The sequence below is a fragment of the Podarcis bocagei genome, assembly GCF_964188305.1.
Source record: "Podarcis bocagei genome assembly, chromosome: 12".
In the NCBI taxonomy this organism is placed as follows: domain Eukaryota; kingdom Metazoa; phylum Chordata; class Lepidosauria; order Squamata; family Lacertidae; genus Podarcis; species Podarcis bocagei.
In genome coordinates this window covers 41651041-41678721 of record NC_138137.1, presented here as the reverse complement: position 1 = coordinate 41678721, position 27681 = coordinate 41651041, and the positions used below count along the sequence as shown (strand labels likewise).

Genomic DNA, 27681 nt, shown 5'->3' with positions numbered 1-27681 from the left:
AATAATAATATTAGCTACTACAACTCACCCATCTCCACCCTGCTCTCGAGATGAGCCAAGGGCCACATGGCCGGGTGCTAAGCTCCTTGATAGCTTGATTCCTCCTCCATGTGCTGTGTGATAAAGCTTTTCCATGGACCTCGCCTCTGGAGTCACGGCACATGCTTGGGCTATGGAATCTCGTGTGGCACACCCTCAAAAATGCACCGTGGCAACTTGACAAAGAGACGCCTCTTCATCCTGTGAGGTTGGCCCTGTTGGGAACCAAGGGTGTCATTAAAATTAATTGCGAGTTTCAGAATGCTAATAACCCCGGCAGGTTTTTTAAAATAGTGACACCTGAAGGTCTGGCTCAACATTAGGTGCTCAGAAGGACGCACTGCTCCTCCGCTCCACTTGTCTGTTCCTCGCCCTGTATTCCTCCCATCGCTCCACACCTGATATACTTCCTTTGCACGGATTTCTTGAGGGATTAGCAGGCTGAGAGAGGATCTCGTTGGAAGATGAATCACATGGACTCCATCTTCAAGAAGGTGAGCCCAGGAAAAGCAAGGCTGGAATGGAGGAGAGATAAGAGAAACCCCTAACATGTTATCTGTCTCTTCACATGTCTCTGGTGTGGATTAAAGGGGAAGACAGAGAGACATGTATTTTTTTAATCGTTTCCCCTTTGAATGGAAAAGTTCCCTTCCACCCCAGGCTCTTAAAATCTTGACCTGAAAAGATGACTTCGGTGGAGCTTCCACGCGGAAATGTTCTGTGGAGTTTTGCGAAATAATTTGCAGAAGGTGAACTTTAGCTGGTGTTGGACTGAGGCTAAAGAGACTTGGGTTCAAATCCAAGCGGCAATCTGGCACACACTTACTCGGGAGTAATTCCCATTGAACTCGGTGGGGCTTGCTTCTGAGCAAGACACGTATAGGATTGCAATGTTTAAGTCAGAAAGCCCACTGGCGGTGCAATCCTAAGCATGTCTACTCAGAAGTAGGGCTCCAAAGATTTCATTGGGAGAGACTGCGGCCCAAAACGCTTTTAGACCGATCACTGTTCTCCAGTCTGCCTCCCAGGGTTGTTCTGGACTTCTGGGTGAAAATGTGGGCTAAAAATGTTACATATGCTAGGCATCGTTGAAGTTGGAAGAGATATAAAATAAATGAAGAGTGAAGTGATAACTTTGGAGAAAGTTGGGGCAGCATCTGGTGAAATGAGAATGTGAACGTAAGGCTTAGCCAGAGCTGTTCATCGAAACCTTATCTCAAATCTTTTCAAGAACAGTGTGCTTGTACTAAGAGTGGTGCAGTCAATCCAGGACTTAATTTGGATGATCTTGCAGAATCTGGGTAGCGCCAATGATTGTTTTCATGTTCATCTGAAGGTGGCTGGGGTGGTTATGGTGTGGGTGAACCCTTTTATAGTCTCGTATCCTGACTTCATGTTTTTAACACTCGCTGGGGTGTGTGTGTGTTTATTGTTCTGTTATTGCTCTGGTTGTAAATCACTTTGGGACTTTTTGTAGTGAGAAGCTATATACAAATTTAATAAACTCAAACCTGCTTCAAAATGTGACAAGCCCTCCGTGATGCATGGGGGGGAGGGACCCTGATACTCGTTTTGCCCCAAAGTCCTGCCTTGATGACGCACCTGCATACCCAGGGAAGCTGGGCCAGTAAAAGGCATGGCTTATCATTGATCTTCAATGGGTGTGTTGTGACCTACAACTGAACTGTAGTCTACTCCAGTGTTTCCCAACCGGTGTTCCGCGGCACACTAGTGTGCCGTGAGACATCGGCTGGTGTGCCGTGGGAGGAAGGCGGGCGAGTCGGGCGGTGAGAGGCGGCGGCGGCGGCGAGGATCCGCGTCGAGCCGGGGGCGGCTCCGCGGTGGTGGTGCCGAGCGGCGGGGCAGCGCGCGCAAAAGGGAGGATCGCGAGACAGCGGAGGAGGAGGAGGCCGGCATGTCCGGGCAGCAGCAGCAACTCCCGCCGCCGCCCCCTCCTCCGCCCGCTATCGCCGCCACCACCACAACAGCCGCCGCCGCCTCAGCTGCCCTCGCTCTGCTGCCTCCTCCCACCCCGGCAAGGGGGAGGGAAAAAACTTTCGCTTTTGTGCGTCCCTCCCGGCGTGACGCTGCGCGCTGACGTCACGGGGCGGGGCTTTAATGGTGGTGTGCCGCGAGATTTTTTTCCGGCTAACAGGTGTGCCGTTGCCCAAAAACGTTTGGGAAACACTGGTCTACTCTAGAAGCCACATGCCAGCAATACCTTTTTAAGAGAAGGGAAAAGATGGAGATTAAGAGAAAGGGGAGGTGAAGAGAAAACTCAGCCATGAAGCTCATTGGGTGACCTCTGTCCAGTCACTGCCTCTCAGCCCAACCTACCTCACAGGGTTGTTGCAGGAATTAAATGAGGAGGTTATGCCACTTTCAGCTCCTTGGAGAAAAAGGTAGGATATAATAATAATAATAATAATAATAATAATAATAATAATAATAAATAGGAGAACAGAGGCAGAAGATGAATGGATGTATAGAATCAAAGATTCTAGGTACATCCCATATGCACTTTATATCTCATTTTCTCATTTTATGATTATGCCCTGACTGGGACAATAAAAGGGTATTGCCACCACAGAAAACTGGAACTGCAACTGGAAAACACCAACAACCGTTACTGTTATTTGCTCTCATTCAGACTTCACAAGCTTATCTAAAATATGGATGATGTTTTGTCAAGTGTTCTATAGAACTACAGTGGTACCTCGCAAGACGAATGCCTCGCAAGACAAAAAACTCGCTAGACGAAAGGTTTTTCCGTTTTCGATTTGCCTCGCAAGACGAATTTCCCTATGGGCTTGTTTCGCAAGACGAAAACGTCTCGTGACTTTGTTTCCTTTGTCTAAAAACAAAGACATGTTTTGTTTATAAAGTTAGTTTATTTTCCCTTCAATTTTTGAACTGCTCTTTACAGTATGTGTGACTTTAAAGAGCAGTTAATAAACTGTTGTTGTACCAAATTTGGCTTTGTTTGGACTTTTTTTGACCATAGGAACGCATTAATTGATTTTCAATGCATTCCTATGGGATTTCGTGATTCGCAAGACGAAAAATTCGCTAGACGACAAAACTTGCGGAACGAATTAATTTCGTCTTGCGGGGCACCACTGTAGATCATTATATAGGACTATATCTATATCATTTTGGTGGTGGCGCTGTTTGGGGGAATTGGCCCCAGGCCTCACACATGGAGGGGGGTCACATCAAAACTGACAATCAACATTAATAAGTAGGCATTAACCTATGTCAAAACATAGTAAAGACCCACAGGGAAGCGAGGGCAAAGGGTATATACATCCATAGGGATGTAACTACAAACTGTATTTGTTAGAATAGCCAAATCTCTTTTAAACTGGCATGATACATCAGAGACTAAAATTTTGATACTTCCTGCAGAGTTGTATGGACAAATTAATGTTTTTTTCTTAATTTTACTTAAGACTCCCTTTCTCTGCAAGATGAAGAGGGGATTGTTCCTTACTATTAATATGGAATTAATAAAAAATAAATATTTTTTAAAAACTGCTTTAAATGTGCAGATGGGGGCCTTAGAAACTTCTCCATCCTAATATAATCCTATAATCCAAGAAAATATGGAGGGCACCAGGATGGCAAAGGCTGCTCTACAATATCTGTGTTATTTTAACCAGGTTCTGATTTGTCTTCCAACAGCAGAGAGAGGAGAGCTGTTAAGTGCTGGGAGCAGAGCCTTTACAGTGGCTGTGGAAATCCCCCTGAAATGAGAATTTCCGCTTCTTTAGTCACCTGCAGAAATGCCTGCAGGGTGCGGCCTTCCCCTCTGGCTTTGGAGAGGCAGTTTAAGTATAGCTAGAACAATTCAGAAGGCCATTAATCCCTATCCCCCACTGCAAACAAGCCTAAGGATAGGTAAATGATATATATATATGTTATTTCCCACTTAACTCCTTCCTGCTGTTTCCTGTGTGCCACACTTTTGTTTGTAAGGTCCTGGGGGCAGAGACCTGCCCTCTTACGCTTTGCAAAACACCATGAATGTGCCAAAGTGTTGTAGGGGTTTGCATGTTGGACTAGAGCCCTGACAGAAACCAGGGTTCAAATCTCTCACTCAGCCACGAAGCTGGACAAGTGGTTTTGGGCCAAGTCATCCACCCAACTCTCAACCTGACCTACCTCCCAGGGTTGTTGTGAGGAAAGCAAAGCAAAGGGGAGAGAGACATCTTGCACCCAGCCTGAGCTCCTGAGGAAATAACCACCATATTAGTTTAGCTTTGTTTTTATGATTTTGTTCCTAAAAAAAAAAAAAAATCACTGTATTTTTGCTTGCCTCTTTTGAGGGAAAGGAGCAGAAAGCTATGACGTACACAAAAAATGTCAGGGTTTCCAAGGTTTCGTGGGCTTAAAAAAAAGAAAAAGGCTGTACTTCGAAAATTCCTGCAGCTCCCCCGCAAAAAAGAGGAATTTGGAAGCCAAGGTAGGTGTTTGAACTCCCTGGAGCAAATGCAAGAGTCAGTGTGTTGCAGTGGTTCGAGTGTCGGACTAGGACCTGGGTTCAAATCCTGGCGCGACCTCCCTCACAGGGTTGTTGTGGGGATCAATTGAGGAGAGGGAGAGCCATGCGCGCCACCTCGGAGAAAAAGGCGGAGTGTGAATGCAACCAATCAATAAAGATCACGAAGAGTTGAAGGATCCGATCCCGAGGCTGCAAAGCGCCAGCCAGTTCCCGCTTCGGTCGGGTTAAGAGAACAAGCGAAATCGAAACCGGAGGTGGAAGCGTCGGCCGGACAGTCTCTGCGCGTCGAGGAGCCGTGAGTCAGTCCGTCGGCCGCCCGGCTGGTCTCGGGATTGCAGGCGGAGCTCCGCCTCCTTCTCCTCCGCCGGGCTTTCCCCCGTCACGGCGGGGACTGCTCCGCCAGTGGCTCCGGGTGCGAGTTCGGAGAGAGGTGGCCGTCCTGCCCGGCTCCGGCTGCTGCTGCCTTCCTTGCTCCCGGGGCGCCAACTCCGCGGAGGCGCTGGAGGTGAAGCTGGCTGCGCGCGACGCGACGCCGGGAAGCGGGGCAGAGACCGACGCCCGCCGGGTCGGAGAGCCCCCTCGGAGAGCCGAGGGAGAAAAAGCAAGTAAGCATCGGGGCCACCCGCCCAAAGAACGACGGCTGCGGCTGCTGCGCACTTTTGCTGAAAGGTTCCCCCTCGCCCCGAGTTCCGCTTTCCGAATTTCCCATATTGAAATTAAATTAACCTGTTGCCCGCCCTGAACTTCTGATATATGGTGAGATATATAGTGCTTTATAGACATCTCCCATTCAGTTTTAATATGAAAAGGGACCTGCAGTTCAAACTTCCGCAGCAGCTGCGTGGTGATAGGAAAAAGGGGCACTTTCCCTTCCCATTTTACAGCTGGGAAACTGAGGCTGAGAGTGACTTTTCCGCGGGATATCACGCCGAATAGCACTGGGGTGATCCCTCTTCATTAAGAGGGCGTATTTATTAAGGAGATGAACTTATGATGGCAACATCCCATTCCCAAGCTCTGTGATGCTTTAAAAAGCTTATATAGACTTGGGCTGCAATCCTGTACACACTTAACCTGGGAGCAAGCCCTGTTGAACTCAATGGGGCTCACTTATGTGTAAGGCCAAATCCTTTTACCCAGAGTGCCACAGCCCCATTCCAGCGACATTATATTCAGATAATTTTCCTTTGGAGATAATGGGGTTTCTAACCAGGCTGTAATTCTGTGCACCTTATATCTGGGTGTAAGTTCCCATTGAGCTCAGTGGGGCTTGCTTCTGAGCAGACGTGCATGGGATTGCAGCTTCAAGTGGCTTTTGATTGGTAATGTGAATCTGGAAACTGTCTTGGCCAGAAGGCACACTTGCATTGCAAATGCCTCTTCAGTCTTTTGCATTGACAGCCCATCAGATAATTCACAGTGGGAGTGCGAGGGGATCTCAGCTGTGATTTCATCCATCCCTGCAGAGGAAATGAATGCGAGTGTGTTTGGGAAGTCCCCATTCAAAGCTCCCCTCTGGCAGTAAGCTTCTGGCATTCAGCCTCAGACCCTCCCATGACAGCTATGGGAATAATAAGGCTGGTCTGCCTTATAGCATTGTTGCAAGGAATAGTATGTGTGAAGTGTTGTGGAGAGCTGCTAAGTACTGTTAAATTTGTTTAGGGTCAGAGTGTTCAAAGCTTTCATATAAACCCTGCACAAATAGTCCCTAGTAAATCAGTTTGTACCTGTAAAATGGAGTGTGTTTGTCTATATAAAATAGTTTTTTTTAATAGATCAGTTATTGCATTTTTAAATGCAAAAAAAGGTATTTGACAGCTGAATGAGTCCCCATCCCACTGCAAAAAAGGAAACACTTTCAATATATCTGAGGCTAGTGAAGAAACTGAACATAGAAAGTATTTGTGATTTTAAAAGTAGCAGCTGCTCAGGTTAAGTGCGATTGAGATAGAAGGTCTTTATCCATGCAGGTTATTGTGTCAGGACATATTCCTGCAGCTCCTGTACCCAAATCCCTATGTCTTAAAGCCTTAAACCATTGAAACTTATCTTAAGAATGCAATGCCTTGGGTGCCATTCAGTGCTAGTCCTGCTCAGAGTAGATCCACTGAAATGATGAAGCCTAAGTTAGCAATGTCCATAGACGTCAGTGGGTCAACCCAAAGTAGGACTAGCATTTCCCTATTGCCCATTGTTACATCAAACATGCCAGCGGATCATTATTTAAAATAAGTCAGCTTGGTACCATTTGCCGAATGGTTGGAGCCAGGATAAATGAGTTTAGCTTGAAATCAGTGGGACAAGTTAGTTATGGCTTAACTTAGCTCCCACTGAAATCAACGGGCCTCAAAGTACATGCAGCTAACTTAAGTCTGGATCTGACCCTATGAGCTTGGTGATGATGCCATTGATGTACTCTAATAATGTAAGCAAAAAGGAATGTTTTCCTGCCCTGAGGAGGCTGCAGTATTTCAATAGTGGGAGAGGTGACAGGCGAGAACTAAGGGGTTAAGCCAGAGGTTTTGTGGGAAAGAAAGGAAGGTCTGGAGGAAGAAAGAGAATGCTTTGGACTAAAACTCCCATCAGCCCCAGCAAACATGGTCACCCATTGTCAGGAATTTTGGGAGCTGTGGTTCATAACAGTGTGGTATAGTGGTTAGTGTGTTGGACCTTTGGCCAGTCACTGCCTGCCTCTCAGCCTAACCTACCTCAGAGGGCTGTTGTGAAGATAAAATAGAGAGCGGGGAAAACCATGTATGTATACCACTGTGAGCTCCTTTGGAGGTGGGATATAAATGTGACGATTATAATAGCAACAGTAACATATTCTGGCTATTCCTGACTTTGGTGTTTTGAAAGAAGGAGATGCCAAAATTGGGTTCAATTCAAACGTGCTTATACTTAGAGAAGACCCCTTGAAGTCAGTGGGGTTTCAGTTAGCCATCACTAAAATCAACCCATTGTTTGTATGTTAACACTATGGATGGAGAATAGCAAGCAAAAGAAATGTGATTAGCGCTTGTCGTGTCACTTGGGCAGTTGTTGAGCATGTAAAACAGTAGTATGCAGAAGTTGCCATACTTCCTTTTTCTACCGTACTTTTCATTGGTGCTGGTGTTGCATCATCTCGAGTGAAGGGGCAGCCGTGAGCAGAAGCAGTGGTTCTCCTGAGTGAACACGAAAGTGAAAGGGAGCCTTCTTGATTTTATTGGGTCACCCCCTGAGGAAATTTCACCGGGGATTTCTCTGCTCTTTCTCTTAAGACTTACAGGAGGGTGGCAAATGGTGTCTAGGCTTGGTGCCTCCGCCTTTTGAAGAGAGAGCTCAGTGATAGGACATGCGCTTTGTGTGCAGAAGGTCCCTGGGGTTTCCGCTTAAATGGAGCTGGGAGCTGGGAAAGAGGCCCCTGTCAGGGGCAACCAAAGCTTCGCCCTTCAAATGTTGCTGGACTACAACTCCCATCATCCCTGAGCATTGGCACTGATAGGTGTTGTAGTCCATCAACACTATATTGGCTCTCCCTAGCACCAGTTTGGGGGTTTTGAGAGCTGCTTAACCGTCGAGGGCGGAGGGGCAGTGCTAGCGAGATGGGCCAACATCTTCTGCCTTCGTTCACATGCCCAGCTTGGAAACACGACTGGCATTCCCTGAAAGCCACTGCCTTCCCCTTTGGGGTGGAGAGGGTGAAAATATGCTGCCAACCGCAGTTCCCAATGTCATGTCTGTCTGGATGCTCCCGACCTGACTCACCTGCAGTTTGTTTTGTTTACCTGATAGCAGCACGTTGCATGAATCAGATTTGTGGAGAGAAGTGTAGTAAGCGGGGGAAAGGAAACAGGCCCGCCTCAAAATTAGGTCATGTTTCTGCCCAATGGGGACACGGGCAGGTGTCCTTGTCCCAGATAAAGGAATGCTTGCTTACGCCTCTTAATAGCTTTGCTGGTCAGCTACTCCAGAGTTATCTGGAATGCCACCTTAATGGGAACCTGCAACGTTTCCTACCCATCACGTGGGGAGCATTCCCTGTGTGGCACTTGGGCAAGGTCTTCTTGGCCAATCCCAATGTGACAACAAGTGGCTTCCCCAAGCTAGCGTCCCTCCAGGGGACTTAGCACTTTGTCGGCACTTTGTTGTGCAAGAGGCTCAAAGGGTCAGCTGTGCTGCAGGTTGCCTGGAATAATCTCTCCGGCCTCCTCCCTATGTCCTGGCAAAGCTCCTTTCCTGGAAAATGTGCCACGCACATACTCGGAAAGATTGCCTTGTGAATTTCTTTGGTGGTGTTGATTCAGAGTCTGTGTGGGACCATCATCACTGCTAGGAATGGGAAACAACAGCCACAGGCCTTTCCCCACCAAGAAAATTAAAATCCGGTCCTGATACAACCTAGATACAGAGCAAAAGTGCCTTGAAGGGGTATGTACACTGGAATCAGGGGCTCTCCAGATGTTGCTAGACTACAATTCCCATCATCCCTGACCATTTGCTGTGCTAGCCGGGGCTGATGGGAGTTGGAGTCCAGCAACACCTGGAGGGTCACATGTTCCTTACCCTTGTGTGACTCTGCTGATTTAAACTGCTTTACTTAGTCATTCCCTTTCCTCAGGGAATTCTGGGAGTTGTGGTTTTGTGCATTCAGGTAGGTAGCTGTGTTGGTTTGACGCAGTCAAAATAATAATAAAAAAAATAGTCCAGTAGCACCTTAGAGACCAACTAAGTTTGATCTAGGTATAAGCTTTCGTGTGCATCTGAAGAAGTGTGCATGCCCACGAAAGCTTATACCCAGAACAAACTTAGTTGCTCTCTAAGGTGCTACTGGACTATTTTTTTATTTTTTATTAGTTTTGTGCAGTGAGGCTAAGGAGCTCAGGAACCTCAATTCCAAATATTTACAAGGCGTGCATGTGTGTGTTCAAAGAGTCCATTAATTATCACCCTATGAAGATAAAGGGAAAGGGTGTTTGGGATATTTAGAGGTTCTTGAAGACAGGGTGGAGTATCTAATTCACTCAAAGGTGATGGCTGTTTTAGGTCACCTTTTGATGAGAGGGGCGTGGTCCACCATGCCAGGTTTCACTGCCTGTCTCACCACAAGGTTGTTGATCTGAAATTGCTGAATCTACAATGCAGAGTATTCCAGATCTTCCAGAGCTGGTTTAATGTGTGAATAGAACGAAGGAGCAGATTCATGCAACTTTTGTATCCACTGTTGGATGATTCATTGTATTGTTGTTTTAGGCTATCCATGCATAATAGTATATGCTCTAGAATTCGATATAAATTTGGCAAGCCCCAAAACTCACGTTTCCCAGGGTTGTGTGGGCATGCGATTCTGATAAAGGTTGAATTCTTCTTGTGATGTTGTTCTACCTGAAACTCCACTGTGCTCTGCAAAATCAGCTGGGGATTTTTTGGGGAAAAATCACTTGGGTGGCTCCATCCTAAGCGCATTTGCAGTGCTAGAATCTTGTCTATGGATGGAGTTGTGTAGGGAACCTTTATGCTAACACTGATTGTGGGAACCTGTGTCAGGAGTGTATGCTAGACAAGCGCTTGAGTTGCTGTTTTGTTCTGTAGATCAGGGGTATGCAGTGTGGTGCCTTCCAGATATTGTGGACTACAACTCCCGTCATTGCTGATGGTTGGCTATGTTGGTTGGGGCTGATGGAAGTTGTAGTCCAGTTGCTACACAAATTCTGCAGCAATTGTAGATCTCTTGGCTGTAAGGAAGTGTGTCAAATGATCAGATGCATCATTTTGTGTGAGTTCCTTTTGGAATTAAGGGGTTTATGAGCTTTTCCTGCTTCTTAGGAATACATATTTTTCTTTTTCAGAGGACAGGGCATATATGCCCTAAATACTATAGTGCTAAAGGTTTTGTATTAAAAAGGCCAACTTGGTGAATACACTTGAAGTCAAATATGGTGTCAAGTGTGGGGCAGGTAAAAACTTGGCTCTGCTGGAAGGCGGTTTGCAAGCTGCACCAAGCTGGTGACCAGCAAAGTGTTGCCTAAGATACCGCTTTGAAAGAAACTCATGAAGATCAGCTGACTGTCGGGTCTTCAAAAGCCCCTTTCAGTGCCCTGTCTTGCACAGTGCTTTGGAAGGGCAAAAAAGGACAGCTGATGTCATTGTGATGTCAGGTGATTAGCAGGTGGATGGCTGCTTGCTCATCTGTTAAACCTTGACGGATGGGGGAGATAACAATCTGGCCTGCTGGCCAGATGCTTTTCTCCTTCCATGCTGTGCTAGAGATTTAGTCTGCCAGTGTGAAACTTCGCTTCCGGGACCAGTGATCCAAACTGTAAAAGGAGGAAAATAAATAAAGTGAAACACATGTGAAAAACCCAGGGCTTTCCATCCTTGGAATAGTGGGTGGAAGCAACTACTGGGGATGGGGGTAAAAGGAGGTATCTATTTACTGAATTGGAAAGCATCACTGTGGAAGAATCCCCTGTGCAAGAGCTCGATCTGCTTTCCTATAACATCATGGAAACAATTATATCCTTTTAAAAGAACACTGATAAACCTCACAATACAGCCATTTGAGTGTAGGCAGCAGGAAACCTAGGAGATTTTGGCCCTGGCAATCTAAAAAGAACAATAACATTAAGATGGGGACACTTCTAGCTGTTTCTGGTAAAAGGATGAAAGTATCCTATCTCTTGGTCTGTTTCAAAATAATATAAGATGGATCAAATCACACTTTTCAGCTAGTGAGTGGCTCTCCCTTTCCCCAGTTCATATTGTGGCTGTGGACCAGCATGTTCAGCCCTGCCTCTTCTCCTTTCTTGTAATTTCATACTGGAGGATCGCAATCTGCAGGTGGCCCTGATCCTTTTTGCAAAGTTGCTGCAAGGTCCGCAGCCTCCTGATGTGGTCCTTTAACATAGATCCCGATGGGTGTGTTTTCCACGTACCCTGTTTGAAAACATTTGCCAGAAGGCTTCCACAGCTATGTTCTGAGAAGGATGAAGATAAGGATCTTGGCCAAGGATGATAACTAAGCATGCCACTCCGACGAGGCACGCAGGGCTGCCTGATGGCTGCAGCAGATCAGGTGTCACCCGTCCAACCTTGGGAGGAGTTAATTGATCTCTCTGTGTCACTGTCCGGTTCTTCCTTCTTGTCATATGTAGACACTAGCGGCTTGTGTTCAGCAAGCCAGGTGAGTCAAGAGGCACTTGTCTTCATCTAGAAGAAAGGTAGGCATACTTTTTGCATTGTATTTGAAAGTGATGGGTAGACAGGGTGAAATTTAGACTGCTTTCAAAGGACGGTCCATCTCCAGTCCTGTCTGAGATGGTCTGATCATCTTAAAAGAATGAGAAAATATAGCAAGATCAGGTCAGTGGCCCATTGAGTCCAGCATCCTGTTCTTACAATTGCTACTAAGTGGTCAGAGGAAGCAAGGCTTCTGAATACCATTTGCTGGAAACCGCAGGAGGAGAGAGTTCTCTTGTGTTCATGTTCTGCTCCTTGGTTTCCCACAGGCATCTGGCTGGTCACGGTGAGAACAGGATGCTGGACTAGATGGGTGACTGGGCTGCTCCAGCAGACGCATCTTACATTCTTATGTGGGAATACCTGCGAGCTGGATATGGGTGCAACTGTACTCTGCTCACCTGTGATTTCCAACAGCTGGTATTCAGAGCCACGGTGCATCTTACAGAGGAGGTAGAACATAGTCATTGGGCCCAGGGCTGGGCAATATATTGATATATGGTCCAAAACCGGTTTGAAATCCATATCGTGATATCGGTTTCATCGGTTTCGACTTGGCAATATATCACAAATCACGATGCGTGTTAGGGCTGTGTGATCTATCATCCAGAACTGGTTGAAAGTCCATATCATGATACAGTGGTACCTTGGGTTAAGTACTTAATTCGTTCTGGAGGTCCGTACTTAAACTGAAACTGTTCTTAACCTGAAGCACCACTTTAGCTAATGGGGCCTCCTGCTGCTGCCGCGCCGCCAAAGCACAATTTCTGTTCTCATCCTGAAGCAAAGTTCTTAAGCTGAAGCACTATTTTTGGGTTAGCGGAGTCTGTAACCTGAAGCGTATGTAACCTGAAGGGTATGTAACCCGAGGTACCACTGTATTGGTTTCATAATTTCTGGCTTGGCGGTGCATTGTGAATCATGACACGTGTGTGTGTGTGTGTGTGTGTGTGTGTGTGCGCACGCGCACTATGAAAAAGTCACAATGTGGGAAAAACCGTGAAGCCAGACAATGCCTCTACATAGCTCCATCCTTATGGTGATATATCAGTATATCGTGATGTTTGGCTAGTGATATATCACGAAGTTGCAAATCAGATATCACTCAGCCCTCATCATAGCTAGTAGCTGTTAACAGCCTATTCTTCCACGAAACTTAGCATGTGTCATCTTTCAGACAGGATACACCCCCCACCCTTTTCTCAGGACTTCTCTGTTTCTTCCTATGTGTTCAGGGCCAAATCGTCTCATGAGAACGAGGCTCTTCTCCAGTGGTGTGTGCTGTTCCTTAGAAGTTCTGTGTTGCCTAACAAAAACAAAAGGGATACGTTCATCTTTGCCTCTGTGCAAAAGGTGCTAAAAGGTAGTCTGGCTTGACTTGTGCTTTTTAATAAAACACCGGAGGATAAATATGCTTCTGAAGCCAAAAAATTGCTCAAGTCCCAGTTTCCTTCTTACCAATGTCTATGGCGATATGTTATGTGTTGGGGAATTTCCAGTCACCTGATGGTCTAGAATAATGCAATCCTTGTTTTTCCAGGTTTTTAAGGAGTGTATTGTGAATAGGAAGGTTCCTTCTGATTGTGGACTGGAAAGTGCTTTTAGTTGGCATGTCAGTTTTGGATTCCTGTAAGTTCCCCTCCCCAATCCTCTTACTGAAACTATGTCAAGAATCACGTAGAAAACAAAACAGCAACAAGCTGGAAGCAAAACAATGGGAGGGGTGCCATTTCAACTGATCACACTATAGTTGCAGAATGTTTTTGGTAGCTTCTTGTAATGTGGAGTCTTGCAGGGCTTTTTTTTCTTTTTAATGTTGCACCACATATTACTGGAATGCAAAAAAAATTAGAAAGACAAATTGCATAATGATTATCCTGTTACAACCATTGCAGCACATTCTTTGATTGTCCTGGTGGGGAACGTGACTTTGGTCACAGCTAGGGACACAATCCAGAGTGAGCTGCAGCCTGGGTTTCCTTGTAACGCATAGGAAGGATTGTGATACCTCTCAGATTCCAGATCTTTACTCCAAATGGTAGCACTTCTGCTGATGGGATATTGCATCTTCTCAGCCCAAAGCAGACTCTCTCACTCTGTTTTCTTTTAAACTGGGAAATCATTATGCTTTCACCAGATATCACAGACATAGCCAATATGGCTGTGGTGCATAGATTGCAGCAGCTGGAATGTGATGGCATGGACAGTCATTGGCTAGTTCCTGTGACGTGATGAACCACACCTGCCACACAGCCTATGTAATTCCTATGCATTGCCCACATCAATTTCTTTGCTGGATGAGTGCTCATTTCATCAAATGCATTTTAAAAAACAGATGGGGATCTAGGCAGGTTTCAACCAATGAGTGAAGGAGGTGGCCTGGGGCTGCCCCAGCCTGCAGCATTTCCCTGGTAGATTCCCCACCCCCTGCTGCTACACTTGAGCAGCCACTGTCACAGGCAGCCCACACACACTTCTCCAGTACATATACTGGTGGCCAAAGTCACCTTTTCGAGGCCTGTGGAAGGTGCAGGGGTGGGGAAACGGGCAGGACAGAGTCTCCTCCAGCAGGCAGCTGCAGCAGAAGGTATGGCTTCTCTTTCAGAAGGAGGAGGGCAGCTGAAGGGAAAGCCCCACAGCAGGGGCCATCCGTGCTGTCCAGAATTACACCAGAGATTGGGAACTCCCACCACCTCTGATCATTGGCCAGACTTCCTGAGGCTGATGGGAGTTGAAGTCCAGCAACCTCTGGCAGCTTTTACAGCTCCACCAGCCTTGAAGCACACAGTGATATCCCTCCTCCTCTGTACTTGTAAGCCCAGTCAGCAAAGTGTGCACCTCAACTCCACTGACCTGAGCACACTGCATTCGCTGCTGCAGGCTTGGATCCTTAGCTCTCTTCCAATCTGTTGTGTCGGAGAGCACTGCCTTCCCATCACATTAGTCGAAAAGGGCCCTGTGGCATTCAGATGTTGTTGGAGTCCAAACTCCAGCAGCATAGCCAATGGTCAGGGATGATGGGCATTGGTCAGGCAACCTCTGGAGGGCCACAGATTCCCCATCCTTACAGTAGTATATATAGCTGTATAGCTGGCAGTTAAATCTCCTTTTGACCCTCCTCTGAAAAAGACCATGTTAAGTCCCGTTGATTTCAGCGGTGCTTAAGGCACAGTTAACATGCAAGTCCGGTGGGACTTAAAAACATGTGTAAACTTGGCCCACTGTAAGAATCCCTTATGGCCATCTGCCAATTTGCCCAGTTGCTTTAACTGGGGCTTGCAATCTGATCCTATACATGTTTCTTTGAAAGTAGGCCTTGCTGAGTTCAATGAACTTGCTTCCTAGTAAGGTCACAGCTGCTCCATACACTCTAAGGACATATAAAACATGTGGTTTTCTGCAGAGAATCCTGGGAGCGGTAATTTGCTAAGGCCATTGGGTGCTGTAGCTGTATGAGGAATAAACGACTGTTCCCATGATTCATTGGGAGAAACCATGTGCTTTAAATGTGTGCTACATGTGTAGCATGGATGTGACCTAAGTATATATATATGGATCCCTGCCTTATGGCTGTTTAACTATGCAGGGTTGTGGCCTAAAGTACGCAGACTCCATAGGCTTCTTCTCCCCCTTCAGTGTTAAGATATGCTTGTTCTAACTGCAGATGCCCAATAACTTCCTAAGTTGATATCATTTCGCTTTTGTCTTTAACTAACTGTGAAATCTTATTCTGCTCTGGTTTGCAGGTAGAATAAGGGGAAGAGGGAAAACCGTGATGGAGTATATGAGCACCGACAGTGACCATAAGCAGGAGATTGACTTATTGCTAACAGACTTAAATATGTCTGAAGTGATCGACATCATGGAGAACCTTTACCCAAATGGAGACCTTGCCGTTTACGAAGACAGCCTGCTTGCCCTGTGTCCAGAGACGAACAAGAACGAGGAGCGCGCTGAATCCTTGCTGTTCAGCGGAAGGGAAGTTTCGGTGTTGTCGTCTGTCAAGTATGGGACCGTGGAAGACTTGCTGGCTTTTGCAAACCAAGTGTCCAACACTGCCAAGCAGTTTTGCCGGCCCAGAAGACAAGAGTCTGGAATCATATTAAATATGGTACGTTCTTTTCTTTGAAATGGCCTGCGCTTGATTCAGAGGCAGTAAGCCTCTGGCTAGCAGTTGCTGGGAGTCACAAATGGGGAGGATGCTGTTGCTTATGGGAAGCCCCAGAGAAGAAAATGAGTGTGTCTGATTGGCCACTGTGGGAACAGGATCCTGGACCAGCAGGCTCCTCTTGTCCTCCAGTTGCTGCTGAAGGCCGTGGGATGTGCTGGTAAAAAAGGGGCTTAAAGTTAGGGTCTCCAAGATAGACTCCGGCTTGTGGATTGGATGACCTAGATGCACAAAATGCAACACGCATAGACTAAAATCATAGGAAGCTCCTTGATACAGAGTCAGATCACTAGTCCATCTCACAGCAGGTTTCAGACAGGACTCAGGGCTTTTGTCTGCAAAGCATGTCCAGAAGCTATAGCTCTTCCCCAAACCTTGTCAGTTATTGGATTTTACTGAGGAAATGGACCACACAGTTTTGATTTTTTTTCATGTGTAAGCTGCGTAAAAACATTACAGCCATACCTAGGGATAGAGTCCATGTGCCAAGTGTCTGGTAGGGAGAACAGGTGCGATCGCACTCCCCTGCATGAGATGAACTGGATTGGGGGACCAGTATCCCCCGATCTGTTTCATGCTTCAAGCTGCAATAGAAATTGACAGTATTTTCCAATTGCATACCCAGATCTTAATCCTGTAATAGAGAGGAAGCCTTATTAAACAACTGAAAGAACATTGCTGTGAGCTTGGGCAGTCAGATAGAACTGGATGGGTCTTCCCAGCTGTTTTGGAATATTTTTTTATTGCCTTCTTTGCAATATGGACAGTGTGACTTTATGTCAACAGCTCTGACTCTCGTGAACCAAGCCTGCCCACCCAAGGGGATGGGAGGGTATCCTGACACAATGACAGTTTCATGGCTCTTGAAGTTGCATAGTGCAGAGAAGCTGGGAGACATAAATGTTGTGCAGAAGGCAGCTGCTGCAGCAGAGCTAAGGTGCTAAAGCCCCTGTGTTAGATCCTGCAAACAGCTTGGCTTTAAAATGCATATTGCGGTTTGAATATGATGTCATCAATTGATTAATTAATATGTCTTGGTTGCCTGGATAGAGGATGGTGATGTTTGCATGTGTGCAGAAGCTAGCCCACTGCAAATGGGTAGAATTTTAATAATAATAATAATAATAATAATAATAATAATAATAATAATAATAATAATAATGCCACTCTGGGCAGCTTTCAACAGAACATTCAAAACAGAATAAATCATCAAACATTAAAAACTTCCCTAAATAGGGCTGCCTTCAGATGTCTTCTAAACGTCAGATAGTTGTTTGTTTCTTTGACATCTGATGGGAGGGCGTTCCACAGGGCGGGCGCCACTACTGAGAAGGCCCTCTGCCTGGTTCCCTGTAACCTCACTTCTCGCAGTGAGGGAACTGCCAGAAGGCCCTCGGAGCTGGACCTCAGTGTCTGGGCAGAACAATGGGGGTGGAGACACTCCTTCAGGTATATCCGTTGCTTTGCCCACTTTGACCTCTTGGTCCTGCACCCCCGGCAAGGTCCCCCAAGAAAGGAATGTGGCGCCAGGCTCAAAAAGCTTCCCCACCTCTGATCTAAACAAACAGCTGACAAAATGTTGCAGCCCTACTTTTAATTGTGAGAAGCTCAAACTCTCGCCTTGCGCTGTTTGAGAACCTTGCAAACATAGCACTTTTGCCGGCCAGCTGTGCTTGTGGTTTCAAAGTACCATTCAAACCTGCATGACGCAATGAGGCTTTATATCTCTCTGCTTATCTTCTCTGAATATTTCGGAAAAGTGCTTCTTTCCTCCTCCCCTTTACCGCCTTTGAGGGTAGGAAGTGTCAAAAACTGCTTGCTTACCTTCTCTAACCAAACCCACAGCTTTGTGGAGCAAGAGGCGGGCAGGTTCCAGGAATGAACAAACAAATCAGCAGATGGACTCATTACGCAAATCCCTCAGCCAGGTTGCTGTTGCCAGAGAGTAAGGTGCAACTGAGTCTTTATGGGAGGCTAATCGCTCACTGGAATTATAAATATTTCCAGAGCGAACTGAATACTTCACGTGCCGTTCCCATTTGATTGGTCTGCATAAAGGCTGCTCCTTCCTTTGTGCCACAAGGCTTCTTTGTACTGCGAAGAAGAAATCAGGCAAAGTTAGCTTCCCAGAATGTGAAGGCTTCTCACTTGGGGGGTTGGACTAGATGACCCTTGGGGTCCCTTCCAACTCTTCTATAATTCTATGCTTGGCACACAGAAGGTCCCAAGCTCAACCCCAGGCAACTTCCATTTAAAAGATCTCTTGAAGTGTTGTGTGTGCAGGGACAGCGAGGCTGGAGAACCATGGCAAGAACAGGTAGCGTTGGACAAGGTGGGATCTGTCAGTCTGATTCTGGGAGGGCAATACATATCTCCAAAAACCAGATATATCTTTCTCTGGCGAGTTTCTCATGGGGAAAAAAAATTGCTTCCTTTAATTTCCCCTCATCTTATTATTTTTTCTATAGATCAGTCCAAAAAATGGGCGCTATCAAATTGACTCCGATGTGCTCCTGTTTCCATGGAAGCTAACCTATAGAAATATCGGGACTGACTTTATTCCACGGGGAGCTTTCGGGAAAGTCTACTTGGCACAAGATACAGAAACCAAAAAGCGCATGGCTTGCAAACTGGTACGTTCCTAGGATTCCCTTTCCGAGGGTCTGTTATGTGCTGGGTCCGTACTGCTATTAGATGGACTTTCTGCCTTTCATTTAATGTAGTGATAAGTGGGGGGGGAGGGTATTGTTGCTTTTATGGTGGAGGAAATATCTGTCCAGATGTCATGGGTTGTAGCCTGTGCTGATTCTAGACCCAGTAAAATAAATGAGTGTGGGTAACTTGGTGCCTATTAATTTCAGTGAGTCTTCTCTGAGTAGCTAGCACCCAATATCTCCAGGGTGCGCATGGTGCACTCTGAGATGTGAATGGAGCTCAGTGCAAGCAAGCACTTTGCCCTGTTGTCTGACACTTTGGGATTTGTGCATTAAGGGGAGGCATTAATTGGTGACAAATGGTGAAGATAATTACTGTATTTTTTGCTCTATAAGACACACCAGACCACAAGACGCACCTAGTTTTTGGAAGAGGAAAAAAAGAAAAAAAATATTCTGAATCTCAGAAGCCAGAACAGCAAGACTGTGCAGTGAAAGCAGCAATCCCTCTTGCTGTTCTGGCTTGTGGGATAGCTGCACAGCCTGCATTCGCTCCATAAGATGCACACACATTTCCCCTTACTTTTTAGGAGGGAAAAAGTGAGTCTTATAGAGCAAAAAATACGGTATGTAGATGCATGATGATTATGGGAACCCAATCTGGGTCTGGTCTGTGCCCACGTTCAAAGGCCTTGTATAAATTCCATGTTTTTACAGTAGCCCTATCCCGGTGGATTTCTATTTTGAGTGCTTTCCTCAGGGCTTGCTGGGCTTGCTCATATGTCATCACAAAACAATTGCTCAAACCATCAGTCTCCAGTTCTGCTTGCCACCCTCACCCTCAAGCCAAGCATTCCATCAACCAGTGGGGAGGCTGATGAGCGAAGTCCCATCTGTCTCTTCCAACTCACAGCTGGGACAGGGTGGTGGTAGTGGTCATCGTCCCTGCAGTTGCTTTGAGTTTTGGGGATGCTGTGTGGTAAAATTTTCTGATCCCTCTCCAGCTGAGGAAGGCTGCAGTATTCTTTTGGGTAACAAAGGTACTCAAAGCAGCTGCCCAAGTGTTTCAGCCACACTGAGGTCCAGCGCCGAGGGCCTTCTGGCGGTTCCCTCACTGCGAGAAGCCAGGTTACAGGGAACCTGGCAGAGGGCCTTCTTGTGGCACCTGCCCTGTGGAACATCCTCTCATCAGACGTCAAGGAAATAAACAACTATCTGACTTTTAGAAGACATCTGAAGGCAGCCCTGTTTAGGGAAGCTTTTAATGTTTGATGTTTTATTATGCTTTGAATTCTGTTGGGAGCTGCCCAGAGTGGTTGGGGAAACCCAGCCAGATGGGTGGGATATAAATTGTTGTTGTTGTTTATTTCCAAAGCAAGCCCCATTCTGGCTCCAGGATGTGGGTGCTGGATATTAGGCGTGCTCAACACACCTCATCCACACAGCAGCACAGCAACCCTCCATCCAACCTTGACAACTCCCTTGCCCTTCCTCAATTTGTTCACTGTTTTCTGAGCCTTTTGTATTCCCTACCACCTTCCTCCCCTTTGTAATAGTAAGCTCAGAGCACTGACACAATGATCTCCAGAGCATTATGTGTGTCAGTTCATGAATTGTGGATCTTTGCTCTTCCTGCTTTACTTAATCTGCCTCCATTTTGGCCCCCTAGGTCCCAGTGGAACAGTTCAAGCCATCGGACGTTGAGATCCAGGCCTGCTTCCGCCATGAGAATATTGCCGAACTTTATGGAGCCATCTTGTGGGACGAGACAATCCACCTCTTCATGGAAGCAGGAGAAGGAGGCTCTGTCCTGGAAAAGGTGGAAAGCTGTGGGCCTCTAAGAGAATTCGAGATCATTTGGGTGACAAAGCATATCCTCAAGGGACTTGAGTTTCTTCACTCGAAGGGAGTTATACATCAAGATATAAAACGTAGGTTATAATTCACTTTTAAACAGCTGTGCCCTCCCCTTACACCAGTTGCACTGTGTAGTGTTTGAAACCTTCAGTTTAGAAGCTGTGGCCCTCAGAATGTGGTTGGACTCCAGCTCCCATCAGCCTCTGCGAGTTTGGCCAATGGTCAGGGATGATGGGAGTTGTAGTCTAGCAACAGGATTATAGCTTGTCCTTACGTGCAATACCCATGATTTATAAATTGGGCTCAAGATAATCCTGGAAGTTCCTTGGAAGACCTATCTGGAGGTTGTCAGTGAGATTTGTATGTTTATCTTAAGTAAATGTTTATGCCTATGATTTCTGTTCATTCGAATGTGGGAGAGTCCATTGACAGAATGTTAGAAATATAAAGAAATAAAAGCCGCAGCTGTAAAAAGCATGCCAAAGCCAAACAGGCATAAGGATGACTTCCTACAGTCTGTTCACAAGCCTTCTAAAATAACCACCATAAATGAAGCCCTGTGATCCTTCTGAGGAAGGCAGGTTTTACATCTGTTAATAAGCAGAATAATAAATAGTTCTCCAATGAACCTCAGTAAGAAGGATATACAGAATGAGGCAGATGGTCAGTAATGGCATTTTAGGAGCAATTTCCCCCATGTAAACAGAGTATCTAGAAAATGCCTCATAGGTCACCTACTGTGGTTATTGGAGCACCTTTGGCAGTCAAGCCTAGATTGGAAGTGGTCCTTACTGCACAGCCCTGGGCATGTCTGTTCAGAAATAAGTCCCATGAAATCCATGTACAGGATTGCTGCCTTAATATGTGGAAAACCACTACTTTTCCTTTTTAGAAGATGTGCATCCTTATTACTTACTTCTTAACAGGAAAAACATGTTCCAGATTCCTTGATAGTATTTGCATGCCGCCTGCTAGCAACAACAATTTACAATAACAATTCACATTAAATTCACTTTGAAACTATAAAACCATTGAACACAGCATCAGGCTCCAGCAGCAGAGAAATAAAACCAATCGATCAAGCCCCAGGGTAGTGGAGCCAAAAATTCCGCAGAAGTTTTTGGGATAATTGTTTACCCTTATTTATTTATTTTGCTTGTCATAGCCAAACAGGTTATGCGGGGGGAAGCTCCCTTGAGTTTGTGATTGCTGTGTTACAAAGGCCAGGATGCCCAAGGAGGGGGAAAGCCTTTCTTATTCTTCTCTACATCTATAGCTTTGGGCCAGGATTTGTACAAAGAGTCTCATTAAGAGAGGTGTGTCCAGCTGAAATGCCATGAAGTCTGGTGTCTTTGGGGACTCCTGTCTCCAATCTTGCTCAGTTTATTGCTGTCAAAGGCTTCAGCTTCCAGCCTTTGCCCTGAAGCCTGAAAGCTGCACAGGAGCTCCAGTTTGTTTGCCTTTTTTATAAAAAAAAATGTCCTGCTTCAGGTGTATTTTTTTTTTAAAAAAAACATCTCTTGGTTAGCCAGCCTATGTGGATGCTTGGACCCCATCAGTGTTAGAAGGATATTTACAGCCCCAGGAAAGGGAAACTAAACCAGACTTCCTCAACCTCGGCCCTCCAGACGTTTTGAGACTACAATTCCCATCATCCCTGACCACTGGTCCTGCTACCTAGGGATCATGGGAGTTGTAGGCCAAAAACATCTGGAGGGCCGAGGTTGAGGAAGCCTGAACTAAACCAAAAGGATTTCCCCCTTCCCCCAGCCTCCTGTGCATTTACACATAGGCTGCAAAATTATTATTAATAACAATATAGGTAAAGGGACCCCTGACTATTACATCCAGTCGTGACCGACTCTGGGGTTGCGGTGCTCATCTCACTTTAATGGCCAAGGGAGCCAGCGTACAGCTTCCGGGTCATGTGGCCAGCATGACTAAGCCGCTTCTGGCGAACCAGAGCAGCGCACGGAAACACCGTTTACCTTCCCGCCGGAGCGGTACCTATTTATCTACTTGCACTTTGACATGCTTTCGAACTGCTAGGTTGGCAGGAGCAGGGACCAAACAACGGAAGCTCACTCCGTCGCAGAGATTCGAACCACCAACCTTCTGATCGGCAAGTCCTAGGCTCTGTGGTTTAACCCACAGCGCCACCCACATCCCTAATAATAATAGGTAGTAGTAGTAAAAAGAATAGTAAATAAAAGTATAGCATTCTTAGCTATTAAAGATACCTAGGGGATAATGGTATTTTGCATTTAATTTTAGTATTCAAAGCACCTTGCATACATTTCCTTAGTAAACCTTACAGCCAGCCCTGTAAGGTAGGCCAGTATTTACTATTGCCTCATTGCAGGGGGATGACAGGGGAACCCACCTTCAAGTTGTTTAGTTCTGCTGGGGAGAAAAATACAGCGCATATTGTCCTCCGTTTTGCTCCCCTGCAACTCAAGCAGATGTTCCTCTCCAGGTCCCTAACAATCCCTCGTTTGTTCTCCTTTTGTTTCTAGCCAGCAACATTGTTTTCATGTCAACCAAAGCCGTTCTGGTGGACTTCGGTCTGAGCGTTCAAATGACGGAAGATGTTTTCTATCCCAAAGACCTCCGAGGAACAGAGGTAAGAACCATGTGCAAGAAGGGAGCCTTGCTGCTGTTTCTCTCATGTCATTGTAATGAGAGCTGAATGGGAAAGAGCTGCCACAAGGGCGGCAGCGGGGTGGGGGGTCATAGTCCCATTGGAAGATCTATTGGGAGCTTGTGCAGAACACTCAACCGTATCTCCTTTTTGATGTGCTCATGAAAATGAACAAATACTTGATTTGCACCATCTAAGTTTAAAAATAGACAAAAGTAATGGTAAAAAAAGCTTGGAATGATTTAGTGGTAACTGATAGTTTTTTGGGGGGCAGGGAAACTGGACTTTGGTTTAGTTGCATCCCATCATTCCATGGGAAGGTTTCAATCCTAATCTGCAGGCTGCAACGCTGGCCTGCAAATGTGTGTGTGCTGAAGTTTCAGTTGCCTGGCTTACGGCTTTTCTTCTCTATATGTCTCAGTTCAGATGTAACACCAAACCGTGGTTTGGCGTTACATGAATGAGTTCAGATGTAACACCAAACCGTGGTTTGGCACTACATGAATGAGCCCTCCTCACTTTGCTCTTTCCTGGGCGCCCGCTGTCTTTTTTTGTTAGCAGGCCATAATTTGACAAATGGTTTTGCCTCCAAGGCGAAATGGGAAACCCACTTCAAACCCATCAGCCCTTGCAAGTGTGGCTAGGGATGATGGGAACTGTAGTTCAGCATCATCTGGAGGACCAAAATAATTCCCCCCACCTATGCTAAAAGAGGGGTGGGGGTGGGGAAAATAAAACCACTTCCCTGTTGCCCAATCTTTCTTGCTGTTAAGACTGTCAAGATTCAAGACTGGAGCTAATTTTCCCTCTGGGTTCCGTTGCAGATTTACATGAGCCCAGAAGTGATCCTTTGCCGAGGCCACTCTACAAAAGCCGACATCTATAGCCTGGGAGCAACAATCATCCACATGCAGACTGGCATCCCGCCATGGGTGAATCGCTATCCCCGTGCGGCGTACCCCTCCTACCTCTACATAGTAAGCATGGACTTTGACCGCGTGGGCACACACCCCTTTCTGATAGCACCTGCCTTATTTTTAGGCTTGTTGACTTCCTATAGGCACCTGGTTGGCCACTGCAGGAAACAGGGTACTCCCTTAACTAGCATAGGAAGCTGCCTTAGATCATGTCCGAGTTATTGGTCCATCTAGCTCAGAACTGTCCGTTCAGCCTGGCAGCGGCTTTCCAGGGTGTCGGGCAGGGGAAGGTCTCCCCCATCGCCCACTACCTGGCTCTTTTGACTGGAGATGCGAAGGGTTGATTTTGGGACTTTCTGCATACGCTCCATGCGCCCCACCGCTGAGCCTGATCCAGAAATGCTCGTTTTGCAATGCTCTCGAGGGCAAAACTACAGGCTGAGTCACCCTGAGCAGTTGCCAGGCCCAGAGTGGCAACACAATGAGCACCACAGATAGGTATTTTCCAACCCCGCTCGGAAATGGCACTCGGAATGAATTCTCACTGGGACACAAAGCAGGCATGTGGTGTTTGAGATCTGAAACCAGATTTCCAAGTTTCACTTAAAAGAAGCTACAAGAGACTCGGATTAGAGCAGCAGCCGTTGTGTGTTCACACTATTTCCCCAAGCTATATATTTGCCCATCCCCCTGCTATTAACCTCACCAAGCCATGTGGGTGGAAGGATATAAATCCTTGTTGTCTTCACATACCCAGGAGCAGGCTGAGGGGTGGTTTCATTTGGCAAAGTGGCATGGAAGGAAAGGGTTAGATTCTCACTCAGGTCCACTGCTGTGACCCAAACTGGAGCTACTTAGCTCCATCAGCTACTTATTAATATATTTCTAAGAATACTTGTGTGTCTTCTGTATTGCCCCCGTCCCCAAAGTGTGACAAACCTGCAGGATCTGGACAGCACTTCAGATTGCAGGTGGGGGCTTACATGGTTAAACGCTTGTCAGTCGGCAGGGGATCCTGCACACAGTAAAATCGAAAGTTAGAGGAGCATTTGGGTTATGAGCTCCCCGCCTGTCGTCTGAAGTGGTACAGCCACAGCAGAGGTTTAGTGCCTCAACGAGAACGAAGCCCCAGACGTGCATTTCCACAGTTGCATCGCTCACTCCCAAGTCTATTTTTTTCCTTTTCGTTTTGACCTTCTTGCTGTTTGAACTTGGTAAACTTCCCTGGGATTGTGGAAGTATGAACAACAAGGGGAATGATTCCGTTTGTTTCTCTCTGATCTGAGTGGGAGGGAGGTGGAAACTGCAAGCTGTGAAGTTCACAGGCAGAATGTGAACTTGGCAGAGGAACTCTAGGGCGATGATCTCAGGCCCCCGTGACTGTCCCAAAGTTTTAGGCCTTGCAAACTGGAGCCATTGTTTGCAGACGTGGGTTTTTTTAGCAGGTTTTCTTCAAGCCAGTAGCTGAGTGGTAGATCATCTGCCTTGGATGCAGAAGTTCCCAGGTTCGGTCCCTAACATATCAAGGTGGTGGGGGGGAGGGGAGAAATTTCTTGCTTGGAAACCTGGAGAGCTGCTGGCAGTCACTGTAGGCATTGCTGAGCTGGCAGGTCCCCATGACCCCATTCAGTATAAGGCAGCTCCTTACACTCCTGTGTTTGCATGGTGACCTTGAGGTGCCAAGCCTCCTCACAGTGCCAACCAGTGTGTCATGTTGCCAGCACACAAACTGATGTTTGCTGAAACCGAATCAATGCTCCATTTTGGCCTGCAAGCTGGATCGTCCCCTAGTTGCTCTGTGTTCGTTGGCCCAGATTGCGGAGCGAGGATCTCCGACCTTTGGGTGAACTCTAAGCCGGTTTGTTAGGGTTTGCTGTGAAACTGGCTCCGTTTCCAGCTTTGCCGTGGTTCTCCACGACGGCGGCAGAGTGGCAGTTTTCCAAAGCATGAGTCAGGGTGAGGAAATTCCTAGGGTGGTAACCTTATGATAGAAAGGAGCCTCTCCGAAGCTGTTTATCTCTCTCCCTCTTGGTGAGCATCGTGCTAAAAGCAGTCAGTTTTTCTTCCCTCCCGATAGATCCACAAGCAAGCGCCGCCTCTGGAAGACATTGCTGAGGACTGCAGTGCCGGCATGAGAAGGTTGCTGGAAGCTTCTCTGGAAAGGAACCCAAACCAAAGACCCTCTGCCACAGAGCTGCTTAAGCACGAGGCCTTGCACCCGCCTCCGGAGGAACAGCCTCGGTGTCAGAGCCTGGACTCGGCACTCTTCGAAAGGAAAAGGCTGATGACCAGGGAGGATCTGGAGCTGCCAGAAAACATTGCTGGTACAAAACCAATCCTCCTACATCTGCCCTCTGGGTGTGGCTGGACTCCAGCACCCATCAGCCAGTGGCCAAGGATGATGGGTATCATAGTCCAATAACCTCTGGAGGGCCACAGGCCCCCCACCCCTGCTCTAACAGAAGGGACAGGGTATGGGACTGAGCTTGTACCAGGCAGGAGCGCTTTGTCAGGTCACAGGTCGAGGTGGAAGCGGCAGGTGAAGGGAGTGAGATGAACATGGGAGACTGACATAGTCTCTTGTCAGAGTATTTGTCTGGAGGAGGGAGTGCGCAGCTGCTCCTATCCAAAAGGCTCGACATGGACCTATCCCTGCTCTAGTCTTTTCCAGGTGGAGGCTGTGCTTACGGCAAGGTTGAAGTCTTAGGATAAGGTCAGGCTAAGGTTCCCGTTCATTTCAGAAATCTCATTAGCTTCCCAGTGGAACAAGGCTTTAGCTTCAGTGCAGCAGATTCCTGGAAAATCAGTTCAATGACAAGCTCACACAAGTCACCCAGGAAGCTCTTGGGAAAAGAAAAAAAGTATTTTGGAGCTCCCAGAATTGTGAAATACTTTTCTCCAGTATTTTGAGTACAGTATTAGGTTTGGTTTTTGGTTTTTGTTTTAAGAAACGGGATGTGTTGAGGGAAAACAACAGCAATGCAAATCAGAGTTAAAACAACATACAATTTTTTAAAATGCAATTTCTCAAATTTTGTGTTTTTTTTAAAAAACACAAGTATGGGATTACCTGCATCCGACCTTTTCAAACAGCAATAGGCAAAATTATGTCTGACTGTCCAGAGATGTCCCACCCACAGTAACCTTTTATATGCCAGCTGTCCCATCAGTGGAGCACCACTACCTTTTGAGCTTGCAGCAATAGGTAACTAAGCTGCAGCACAGGCAGAGCAAGGGTTTGTCAGACATTTGCATTAATGATGCCTGATTTTCCTGTGCTGGTTCCCTCTCTGGCATACCGGAGGTAAACTGCACCAAGAAATGGGAGGCACAGATAGATGGAGAGAGAGAGATTAGTGCACACAAGAACGGTACTATTTCATGCTTTGCACTTCACTTGCTAAGAAAGTTGTCCCCTACGAATAGGTTTGTAAAAGGAAACATCCCTTCTACTCATTGTAAACTTTACTGATGCTGCAGAAGAATTAAACTGAGGACTGGATGAATGGCTGTAACCACCTATTACGGTTCATCTCCCTTGAGTCTGTGTTTTTTCTTCTGCAAAGGCTGCTGATTTTAGTTTTCTCGAAAAGAAGCATATTTAGTGAGCTGAAGCAGATTTGAAAAATCACCACCAATTACTCTAAAACGTGTCTTGCAGTATAATATCATATGGTGAT

At 46.5% G+C, this 27681-nt stretch overlaps 1 protein-coding gene and 1 long non-coding RNA gene across 7 annotated transcripts in view; both read left to right on the top strand.

Annotated features, from left to right (window-relative positions):
* Positions 1-27681, top strand: part of LOC308569900 — a 618054-nt gene that overhangs the window by 264397 nt on the left and 325976 nt on the right. The gene's annotated exons all lie outside the window — the stretch shown is intronic.
* MAP3K8 (mitogen-activated protein kinase kinase kinase 8) lies at positions 316-26703 on the top strand. 6 transcript variants are annotated; one of them, XM_081164124.1, is made up of 8 exons: positions 316-533; positions 13305-13393; positions 15511-15875; positions 18401-18565; positions 20256-20517; positions 22960-23066; positions 23909-24061; positions 26079-26703. In XM_081164124.1, exons 2-8 carry the CDS (start codon positions 13375-13377, stop codon positions 26421-26423), a joined length of 1416 nt encoding a protein of 471 aa, XP_081020250.1. In that variant the 5' UTR covers positions 316-533; positions 13305-13374; the 3' UTR covers positions 26424-26703. The 6 variants fall into 6 exon arrangements, with proteins under 6 accessions (XP_081020250.1, XP_081020254.1, XP_081020253.1 ...); XM_081164127.1 differs by lacking the exon at positions 316-533 and adding an exon at positions 2424-2441; XM_081164126.1 differs by lacking the exon at positions 316-533 and adding an exon at positions 5128-5148.

Excerpts from the sequence above, each read along its gene's own strand:
- MAP3K8 (XM_081164124.1), top strand. Across the intron at positions 20,518-22,959 it reads TATACATCAAGATATAAAAC|CCAGCAACATTGTTTTCATG; the intron begins GTAGGTTATAAT and ends TTTTGTTTCTAG. Across the intron at positions 23,067-23,908 it reads AAGACCTCCGAGGAACAGAG|ATTTACATGAGCCCAGAAGT; the intron begins GTAAGAACCATG and ends GTTCCGTTGCAG.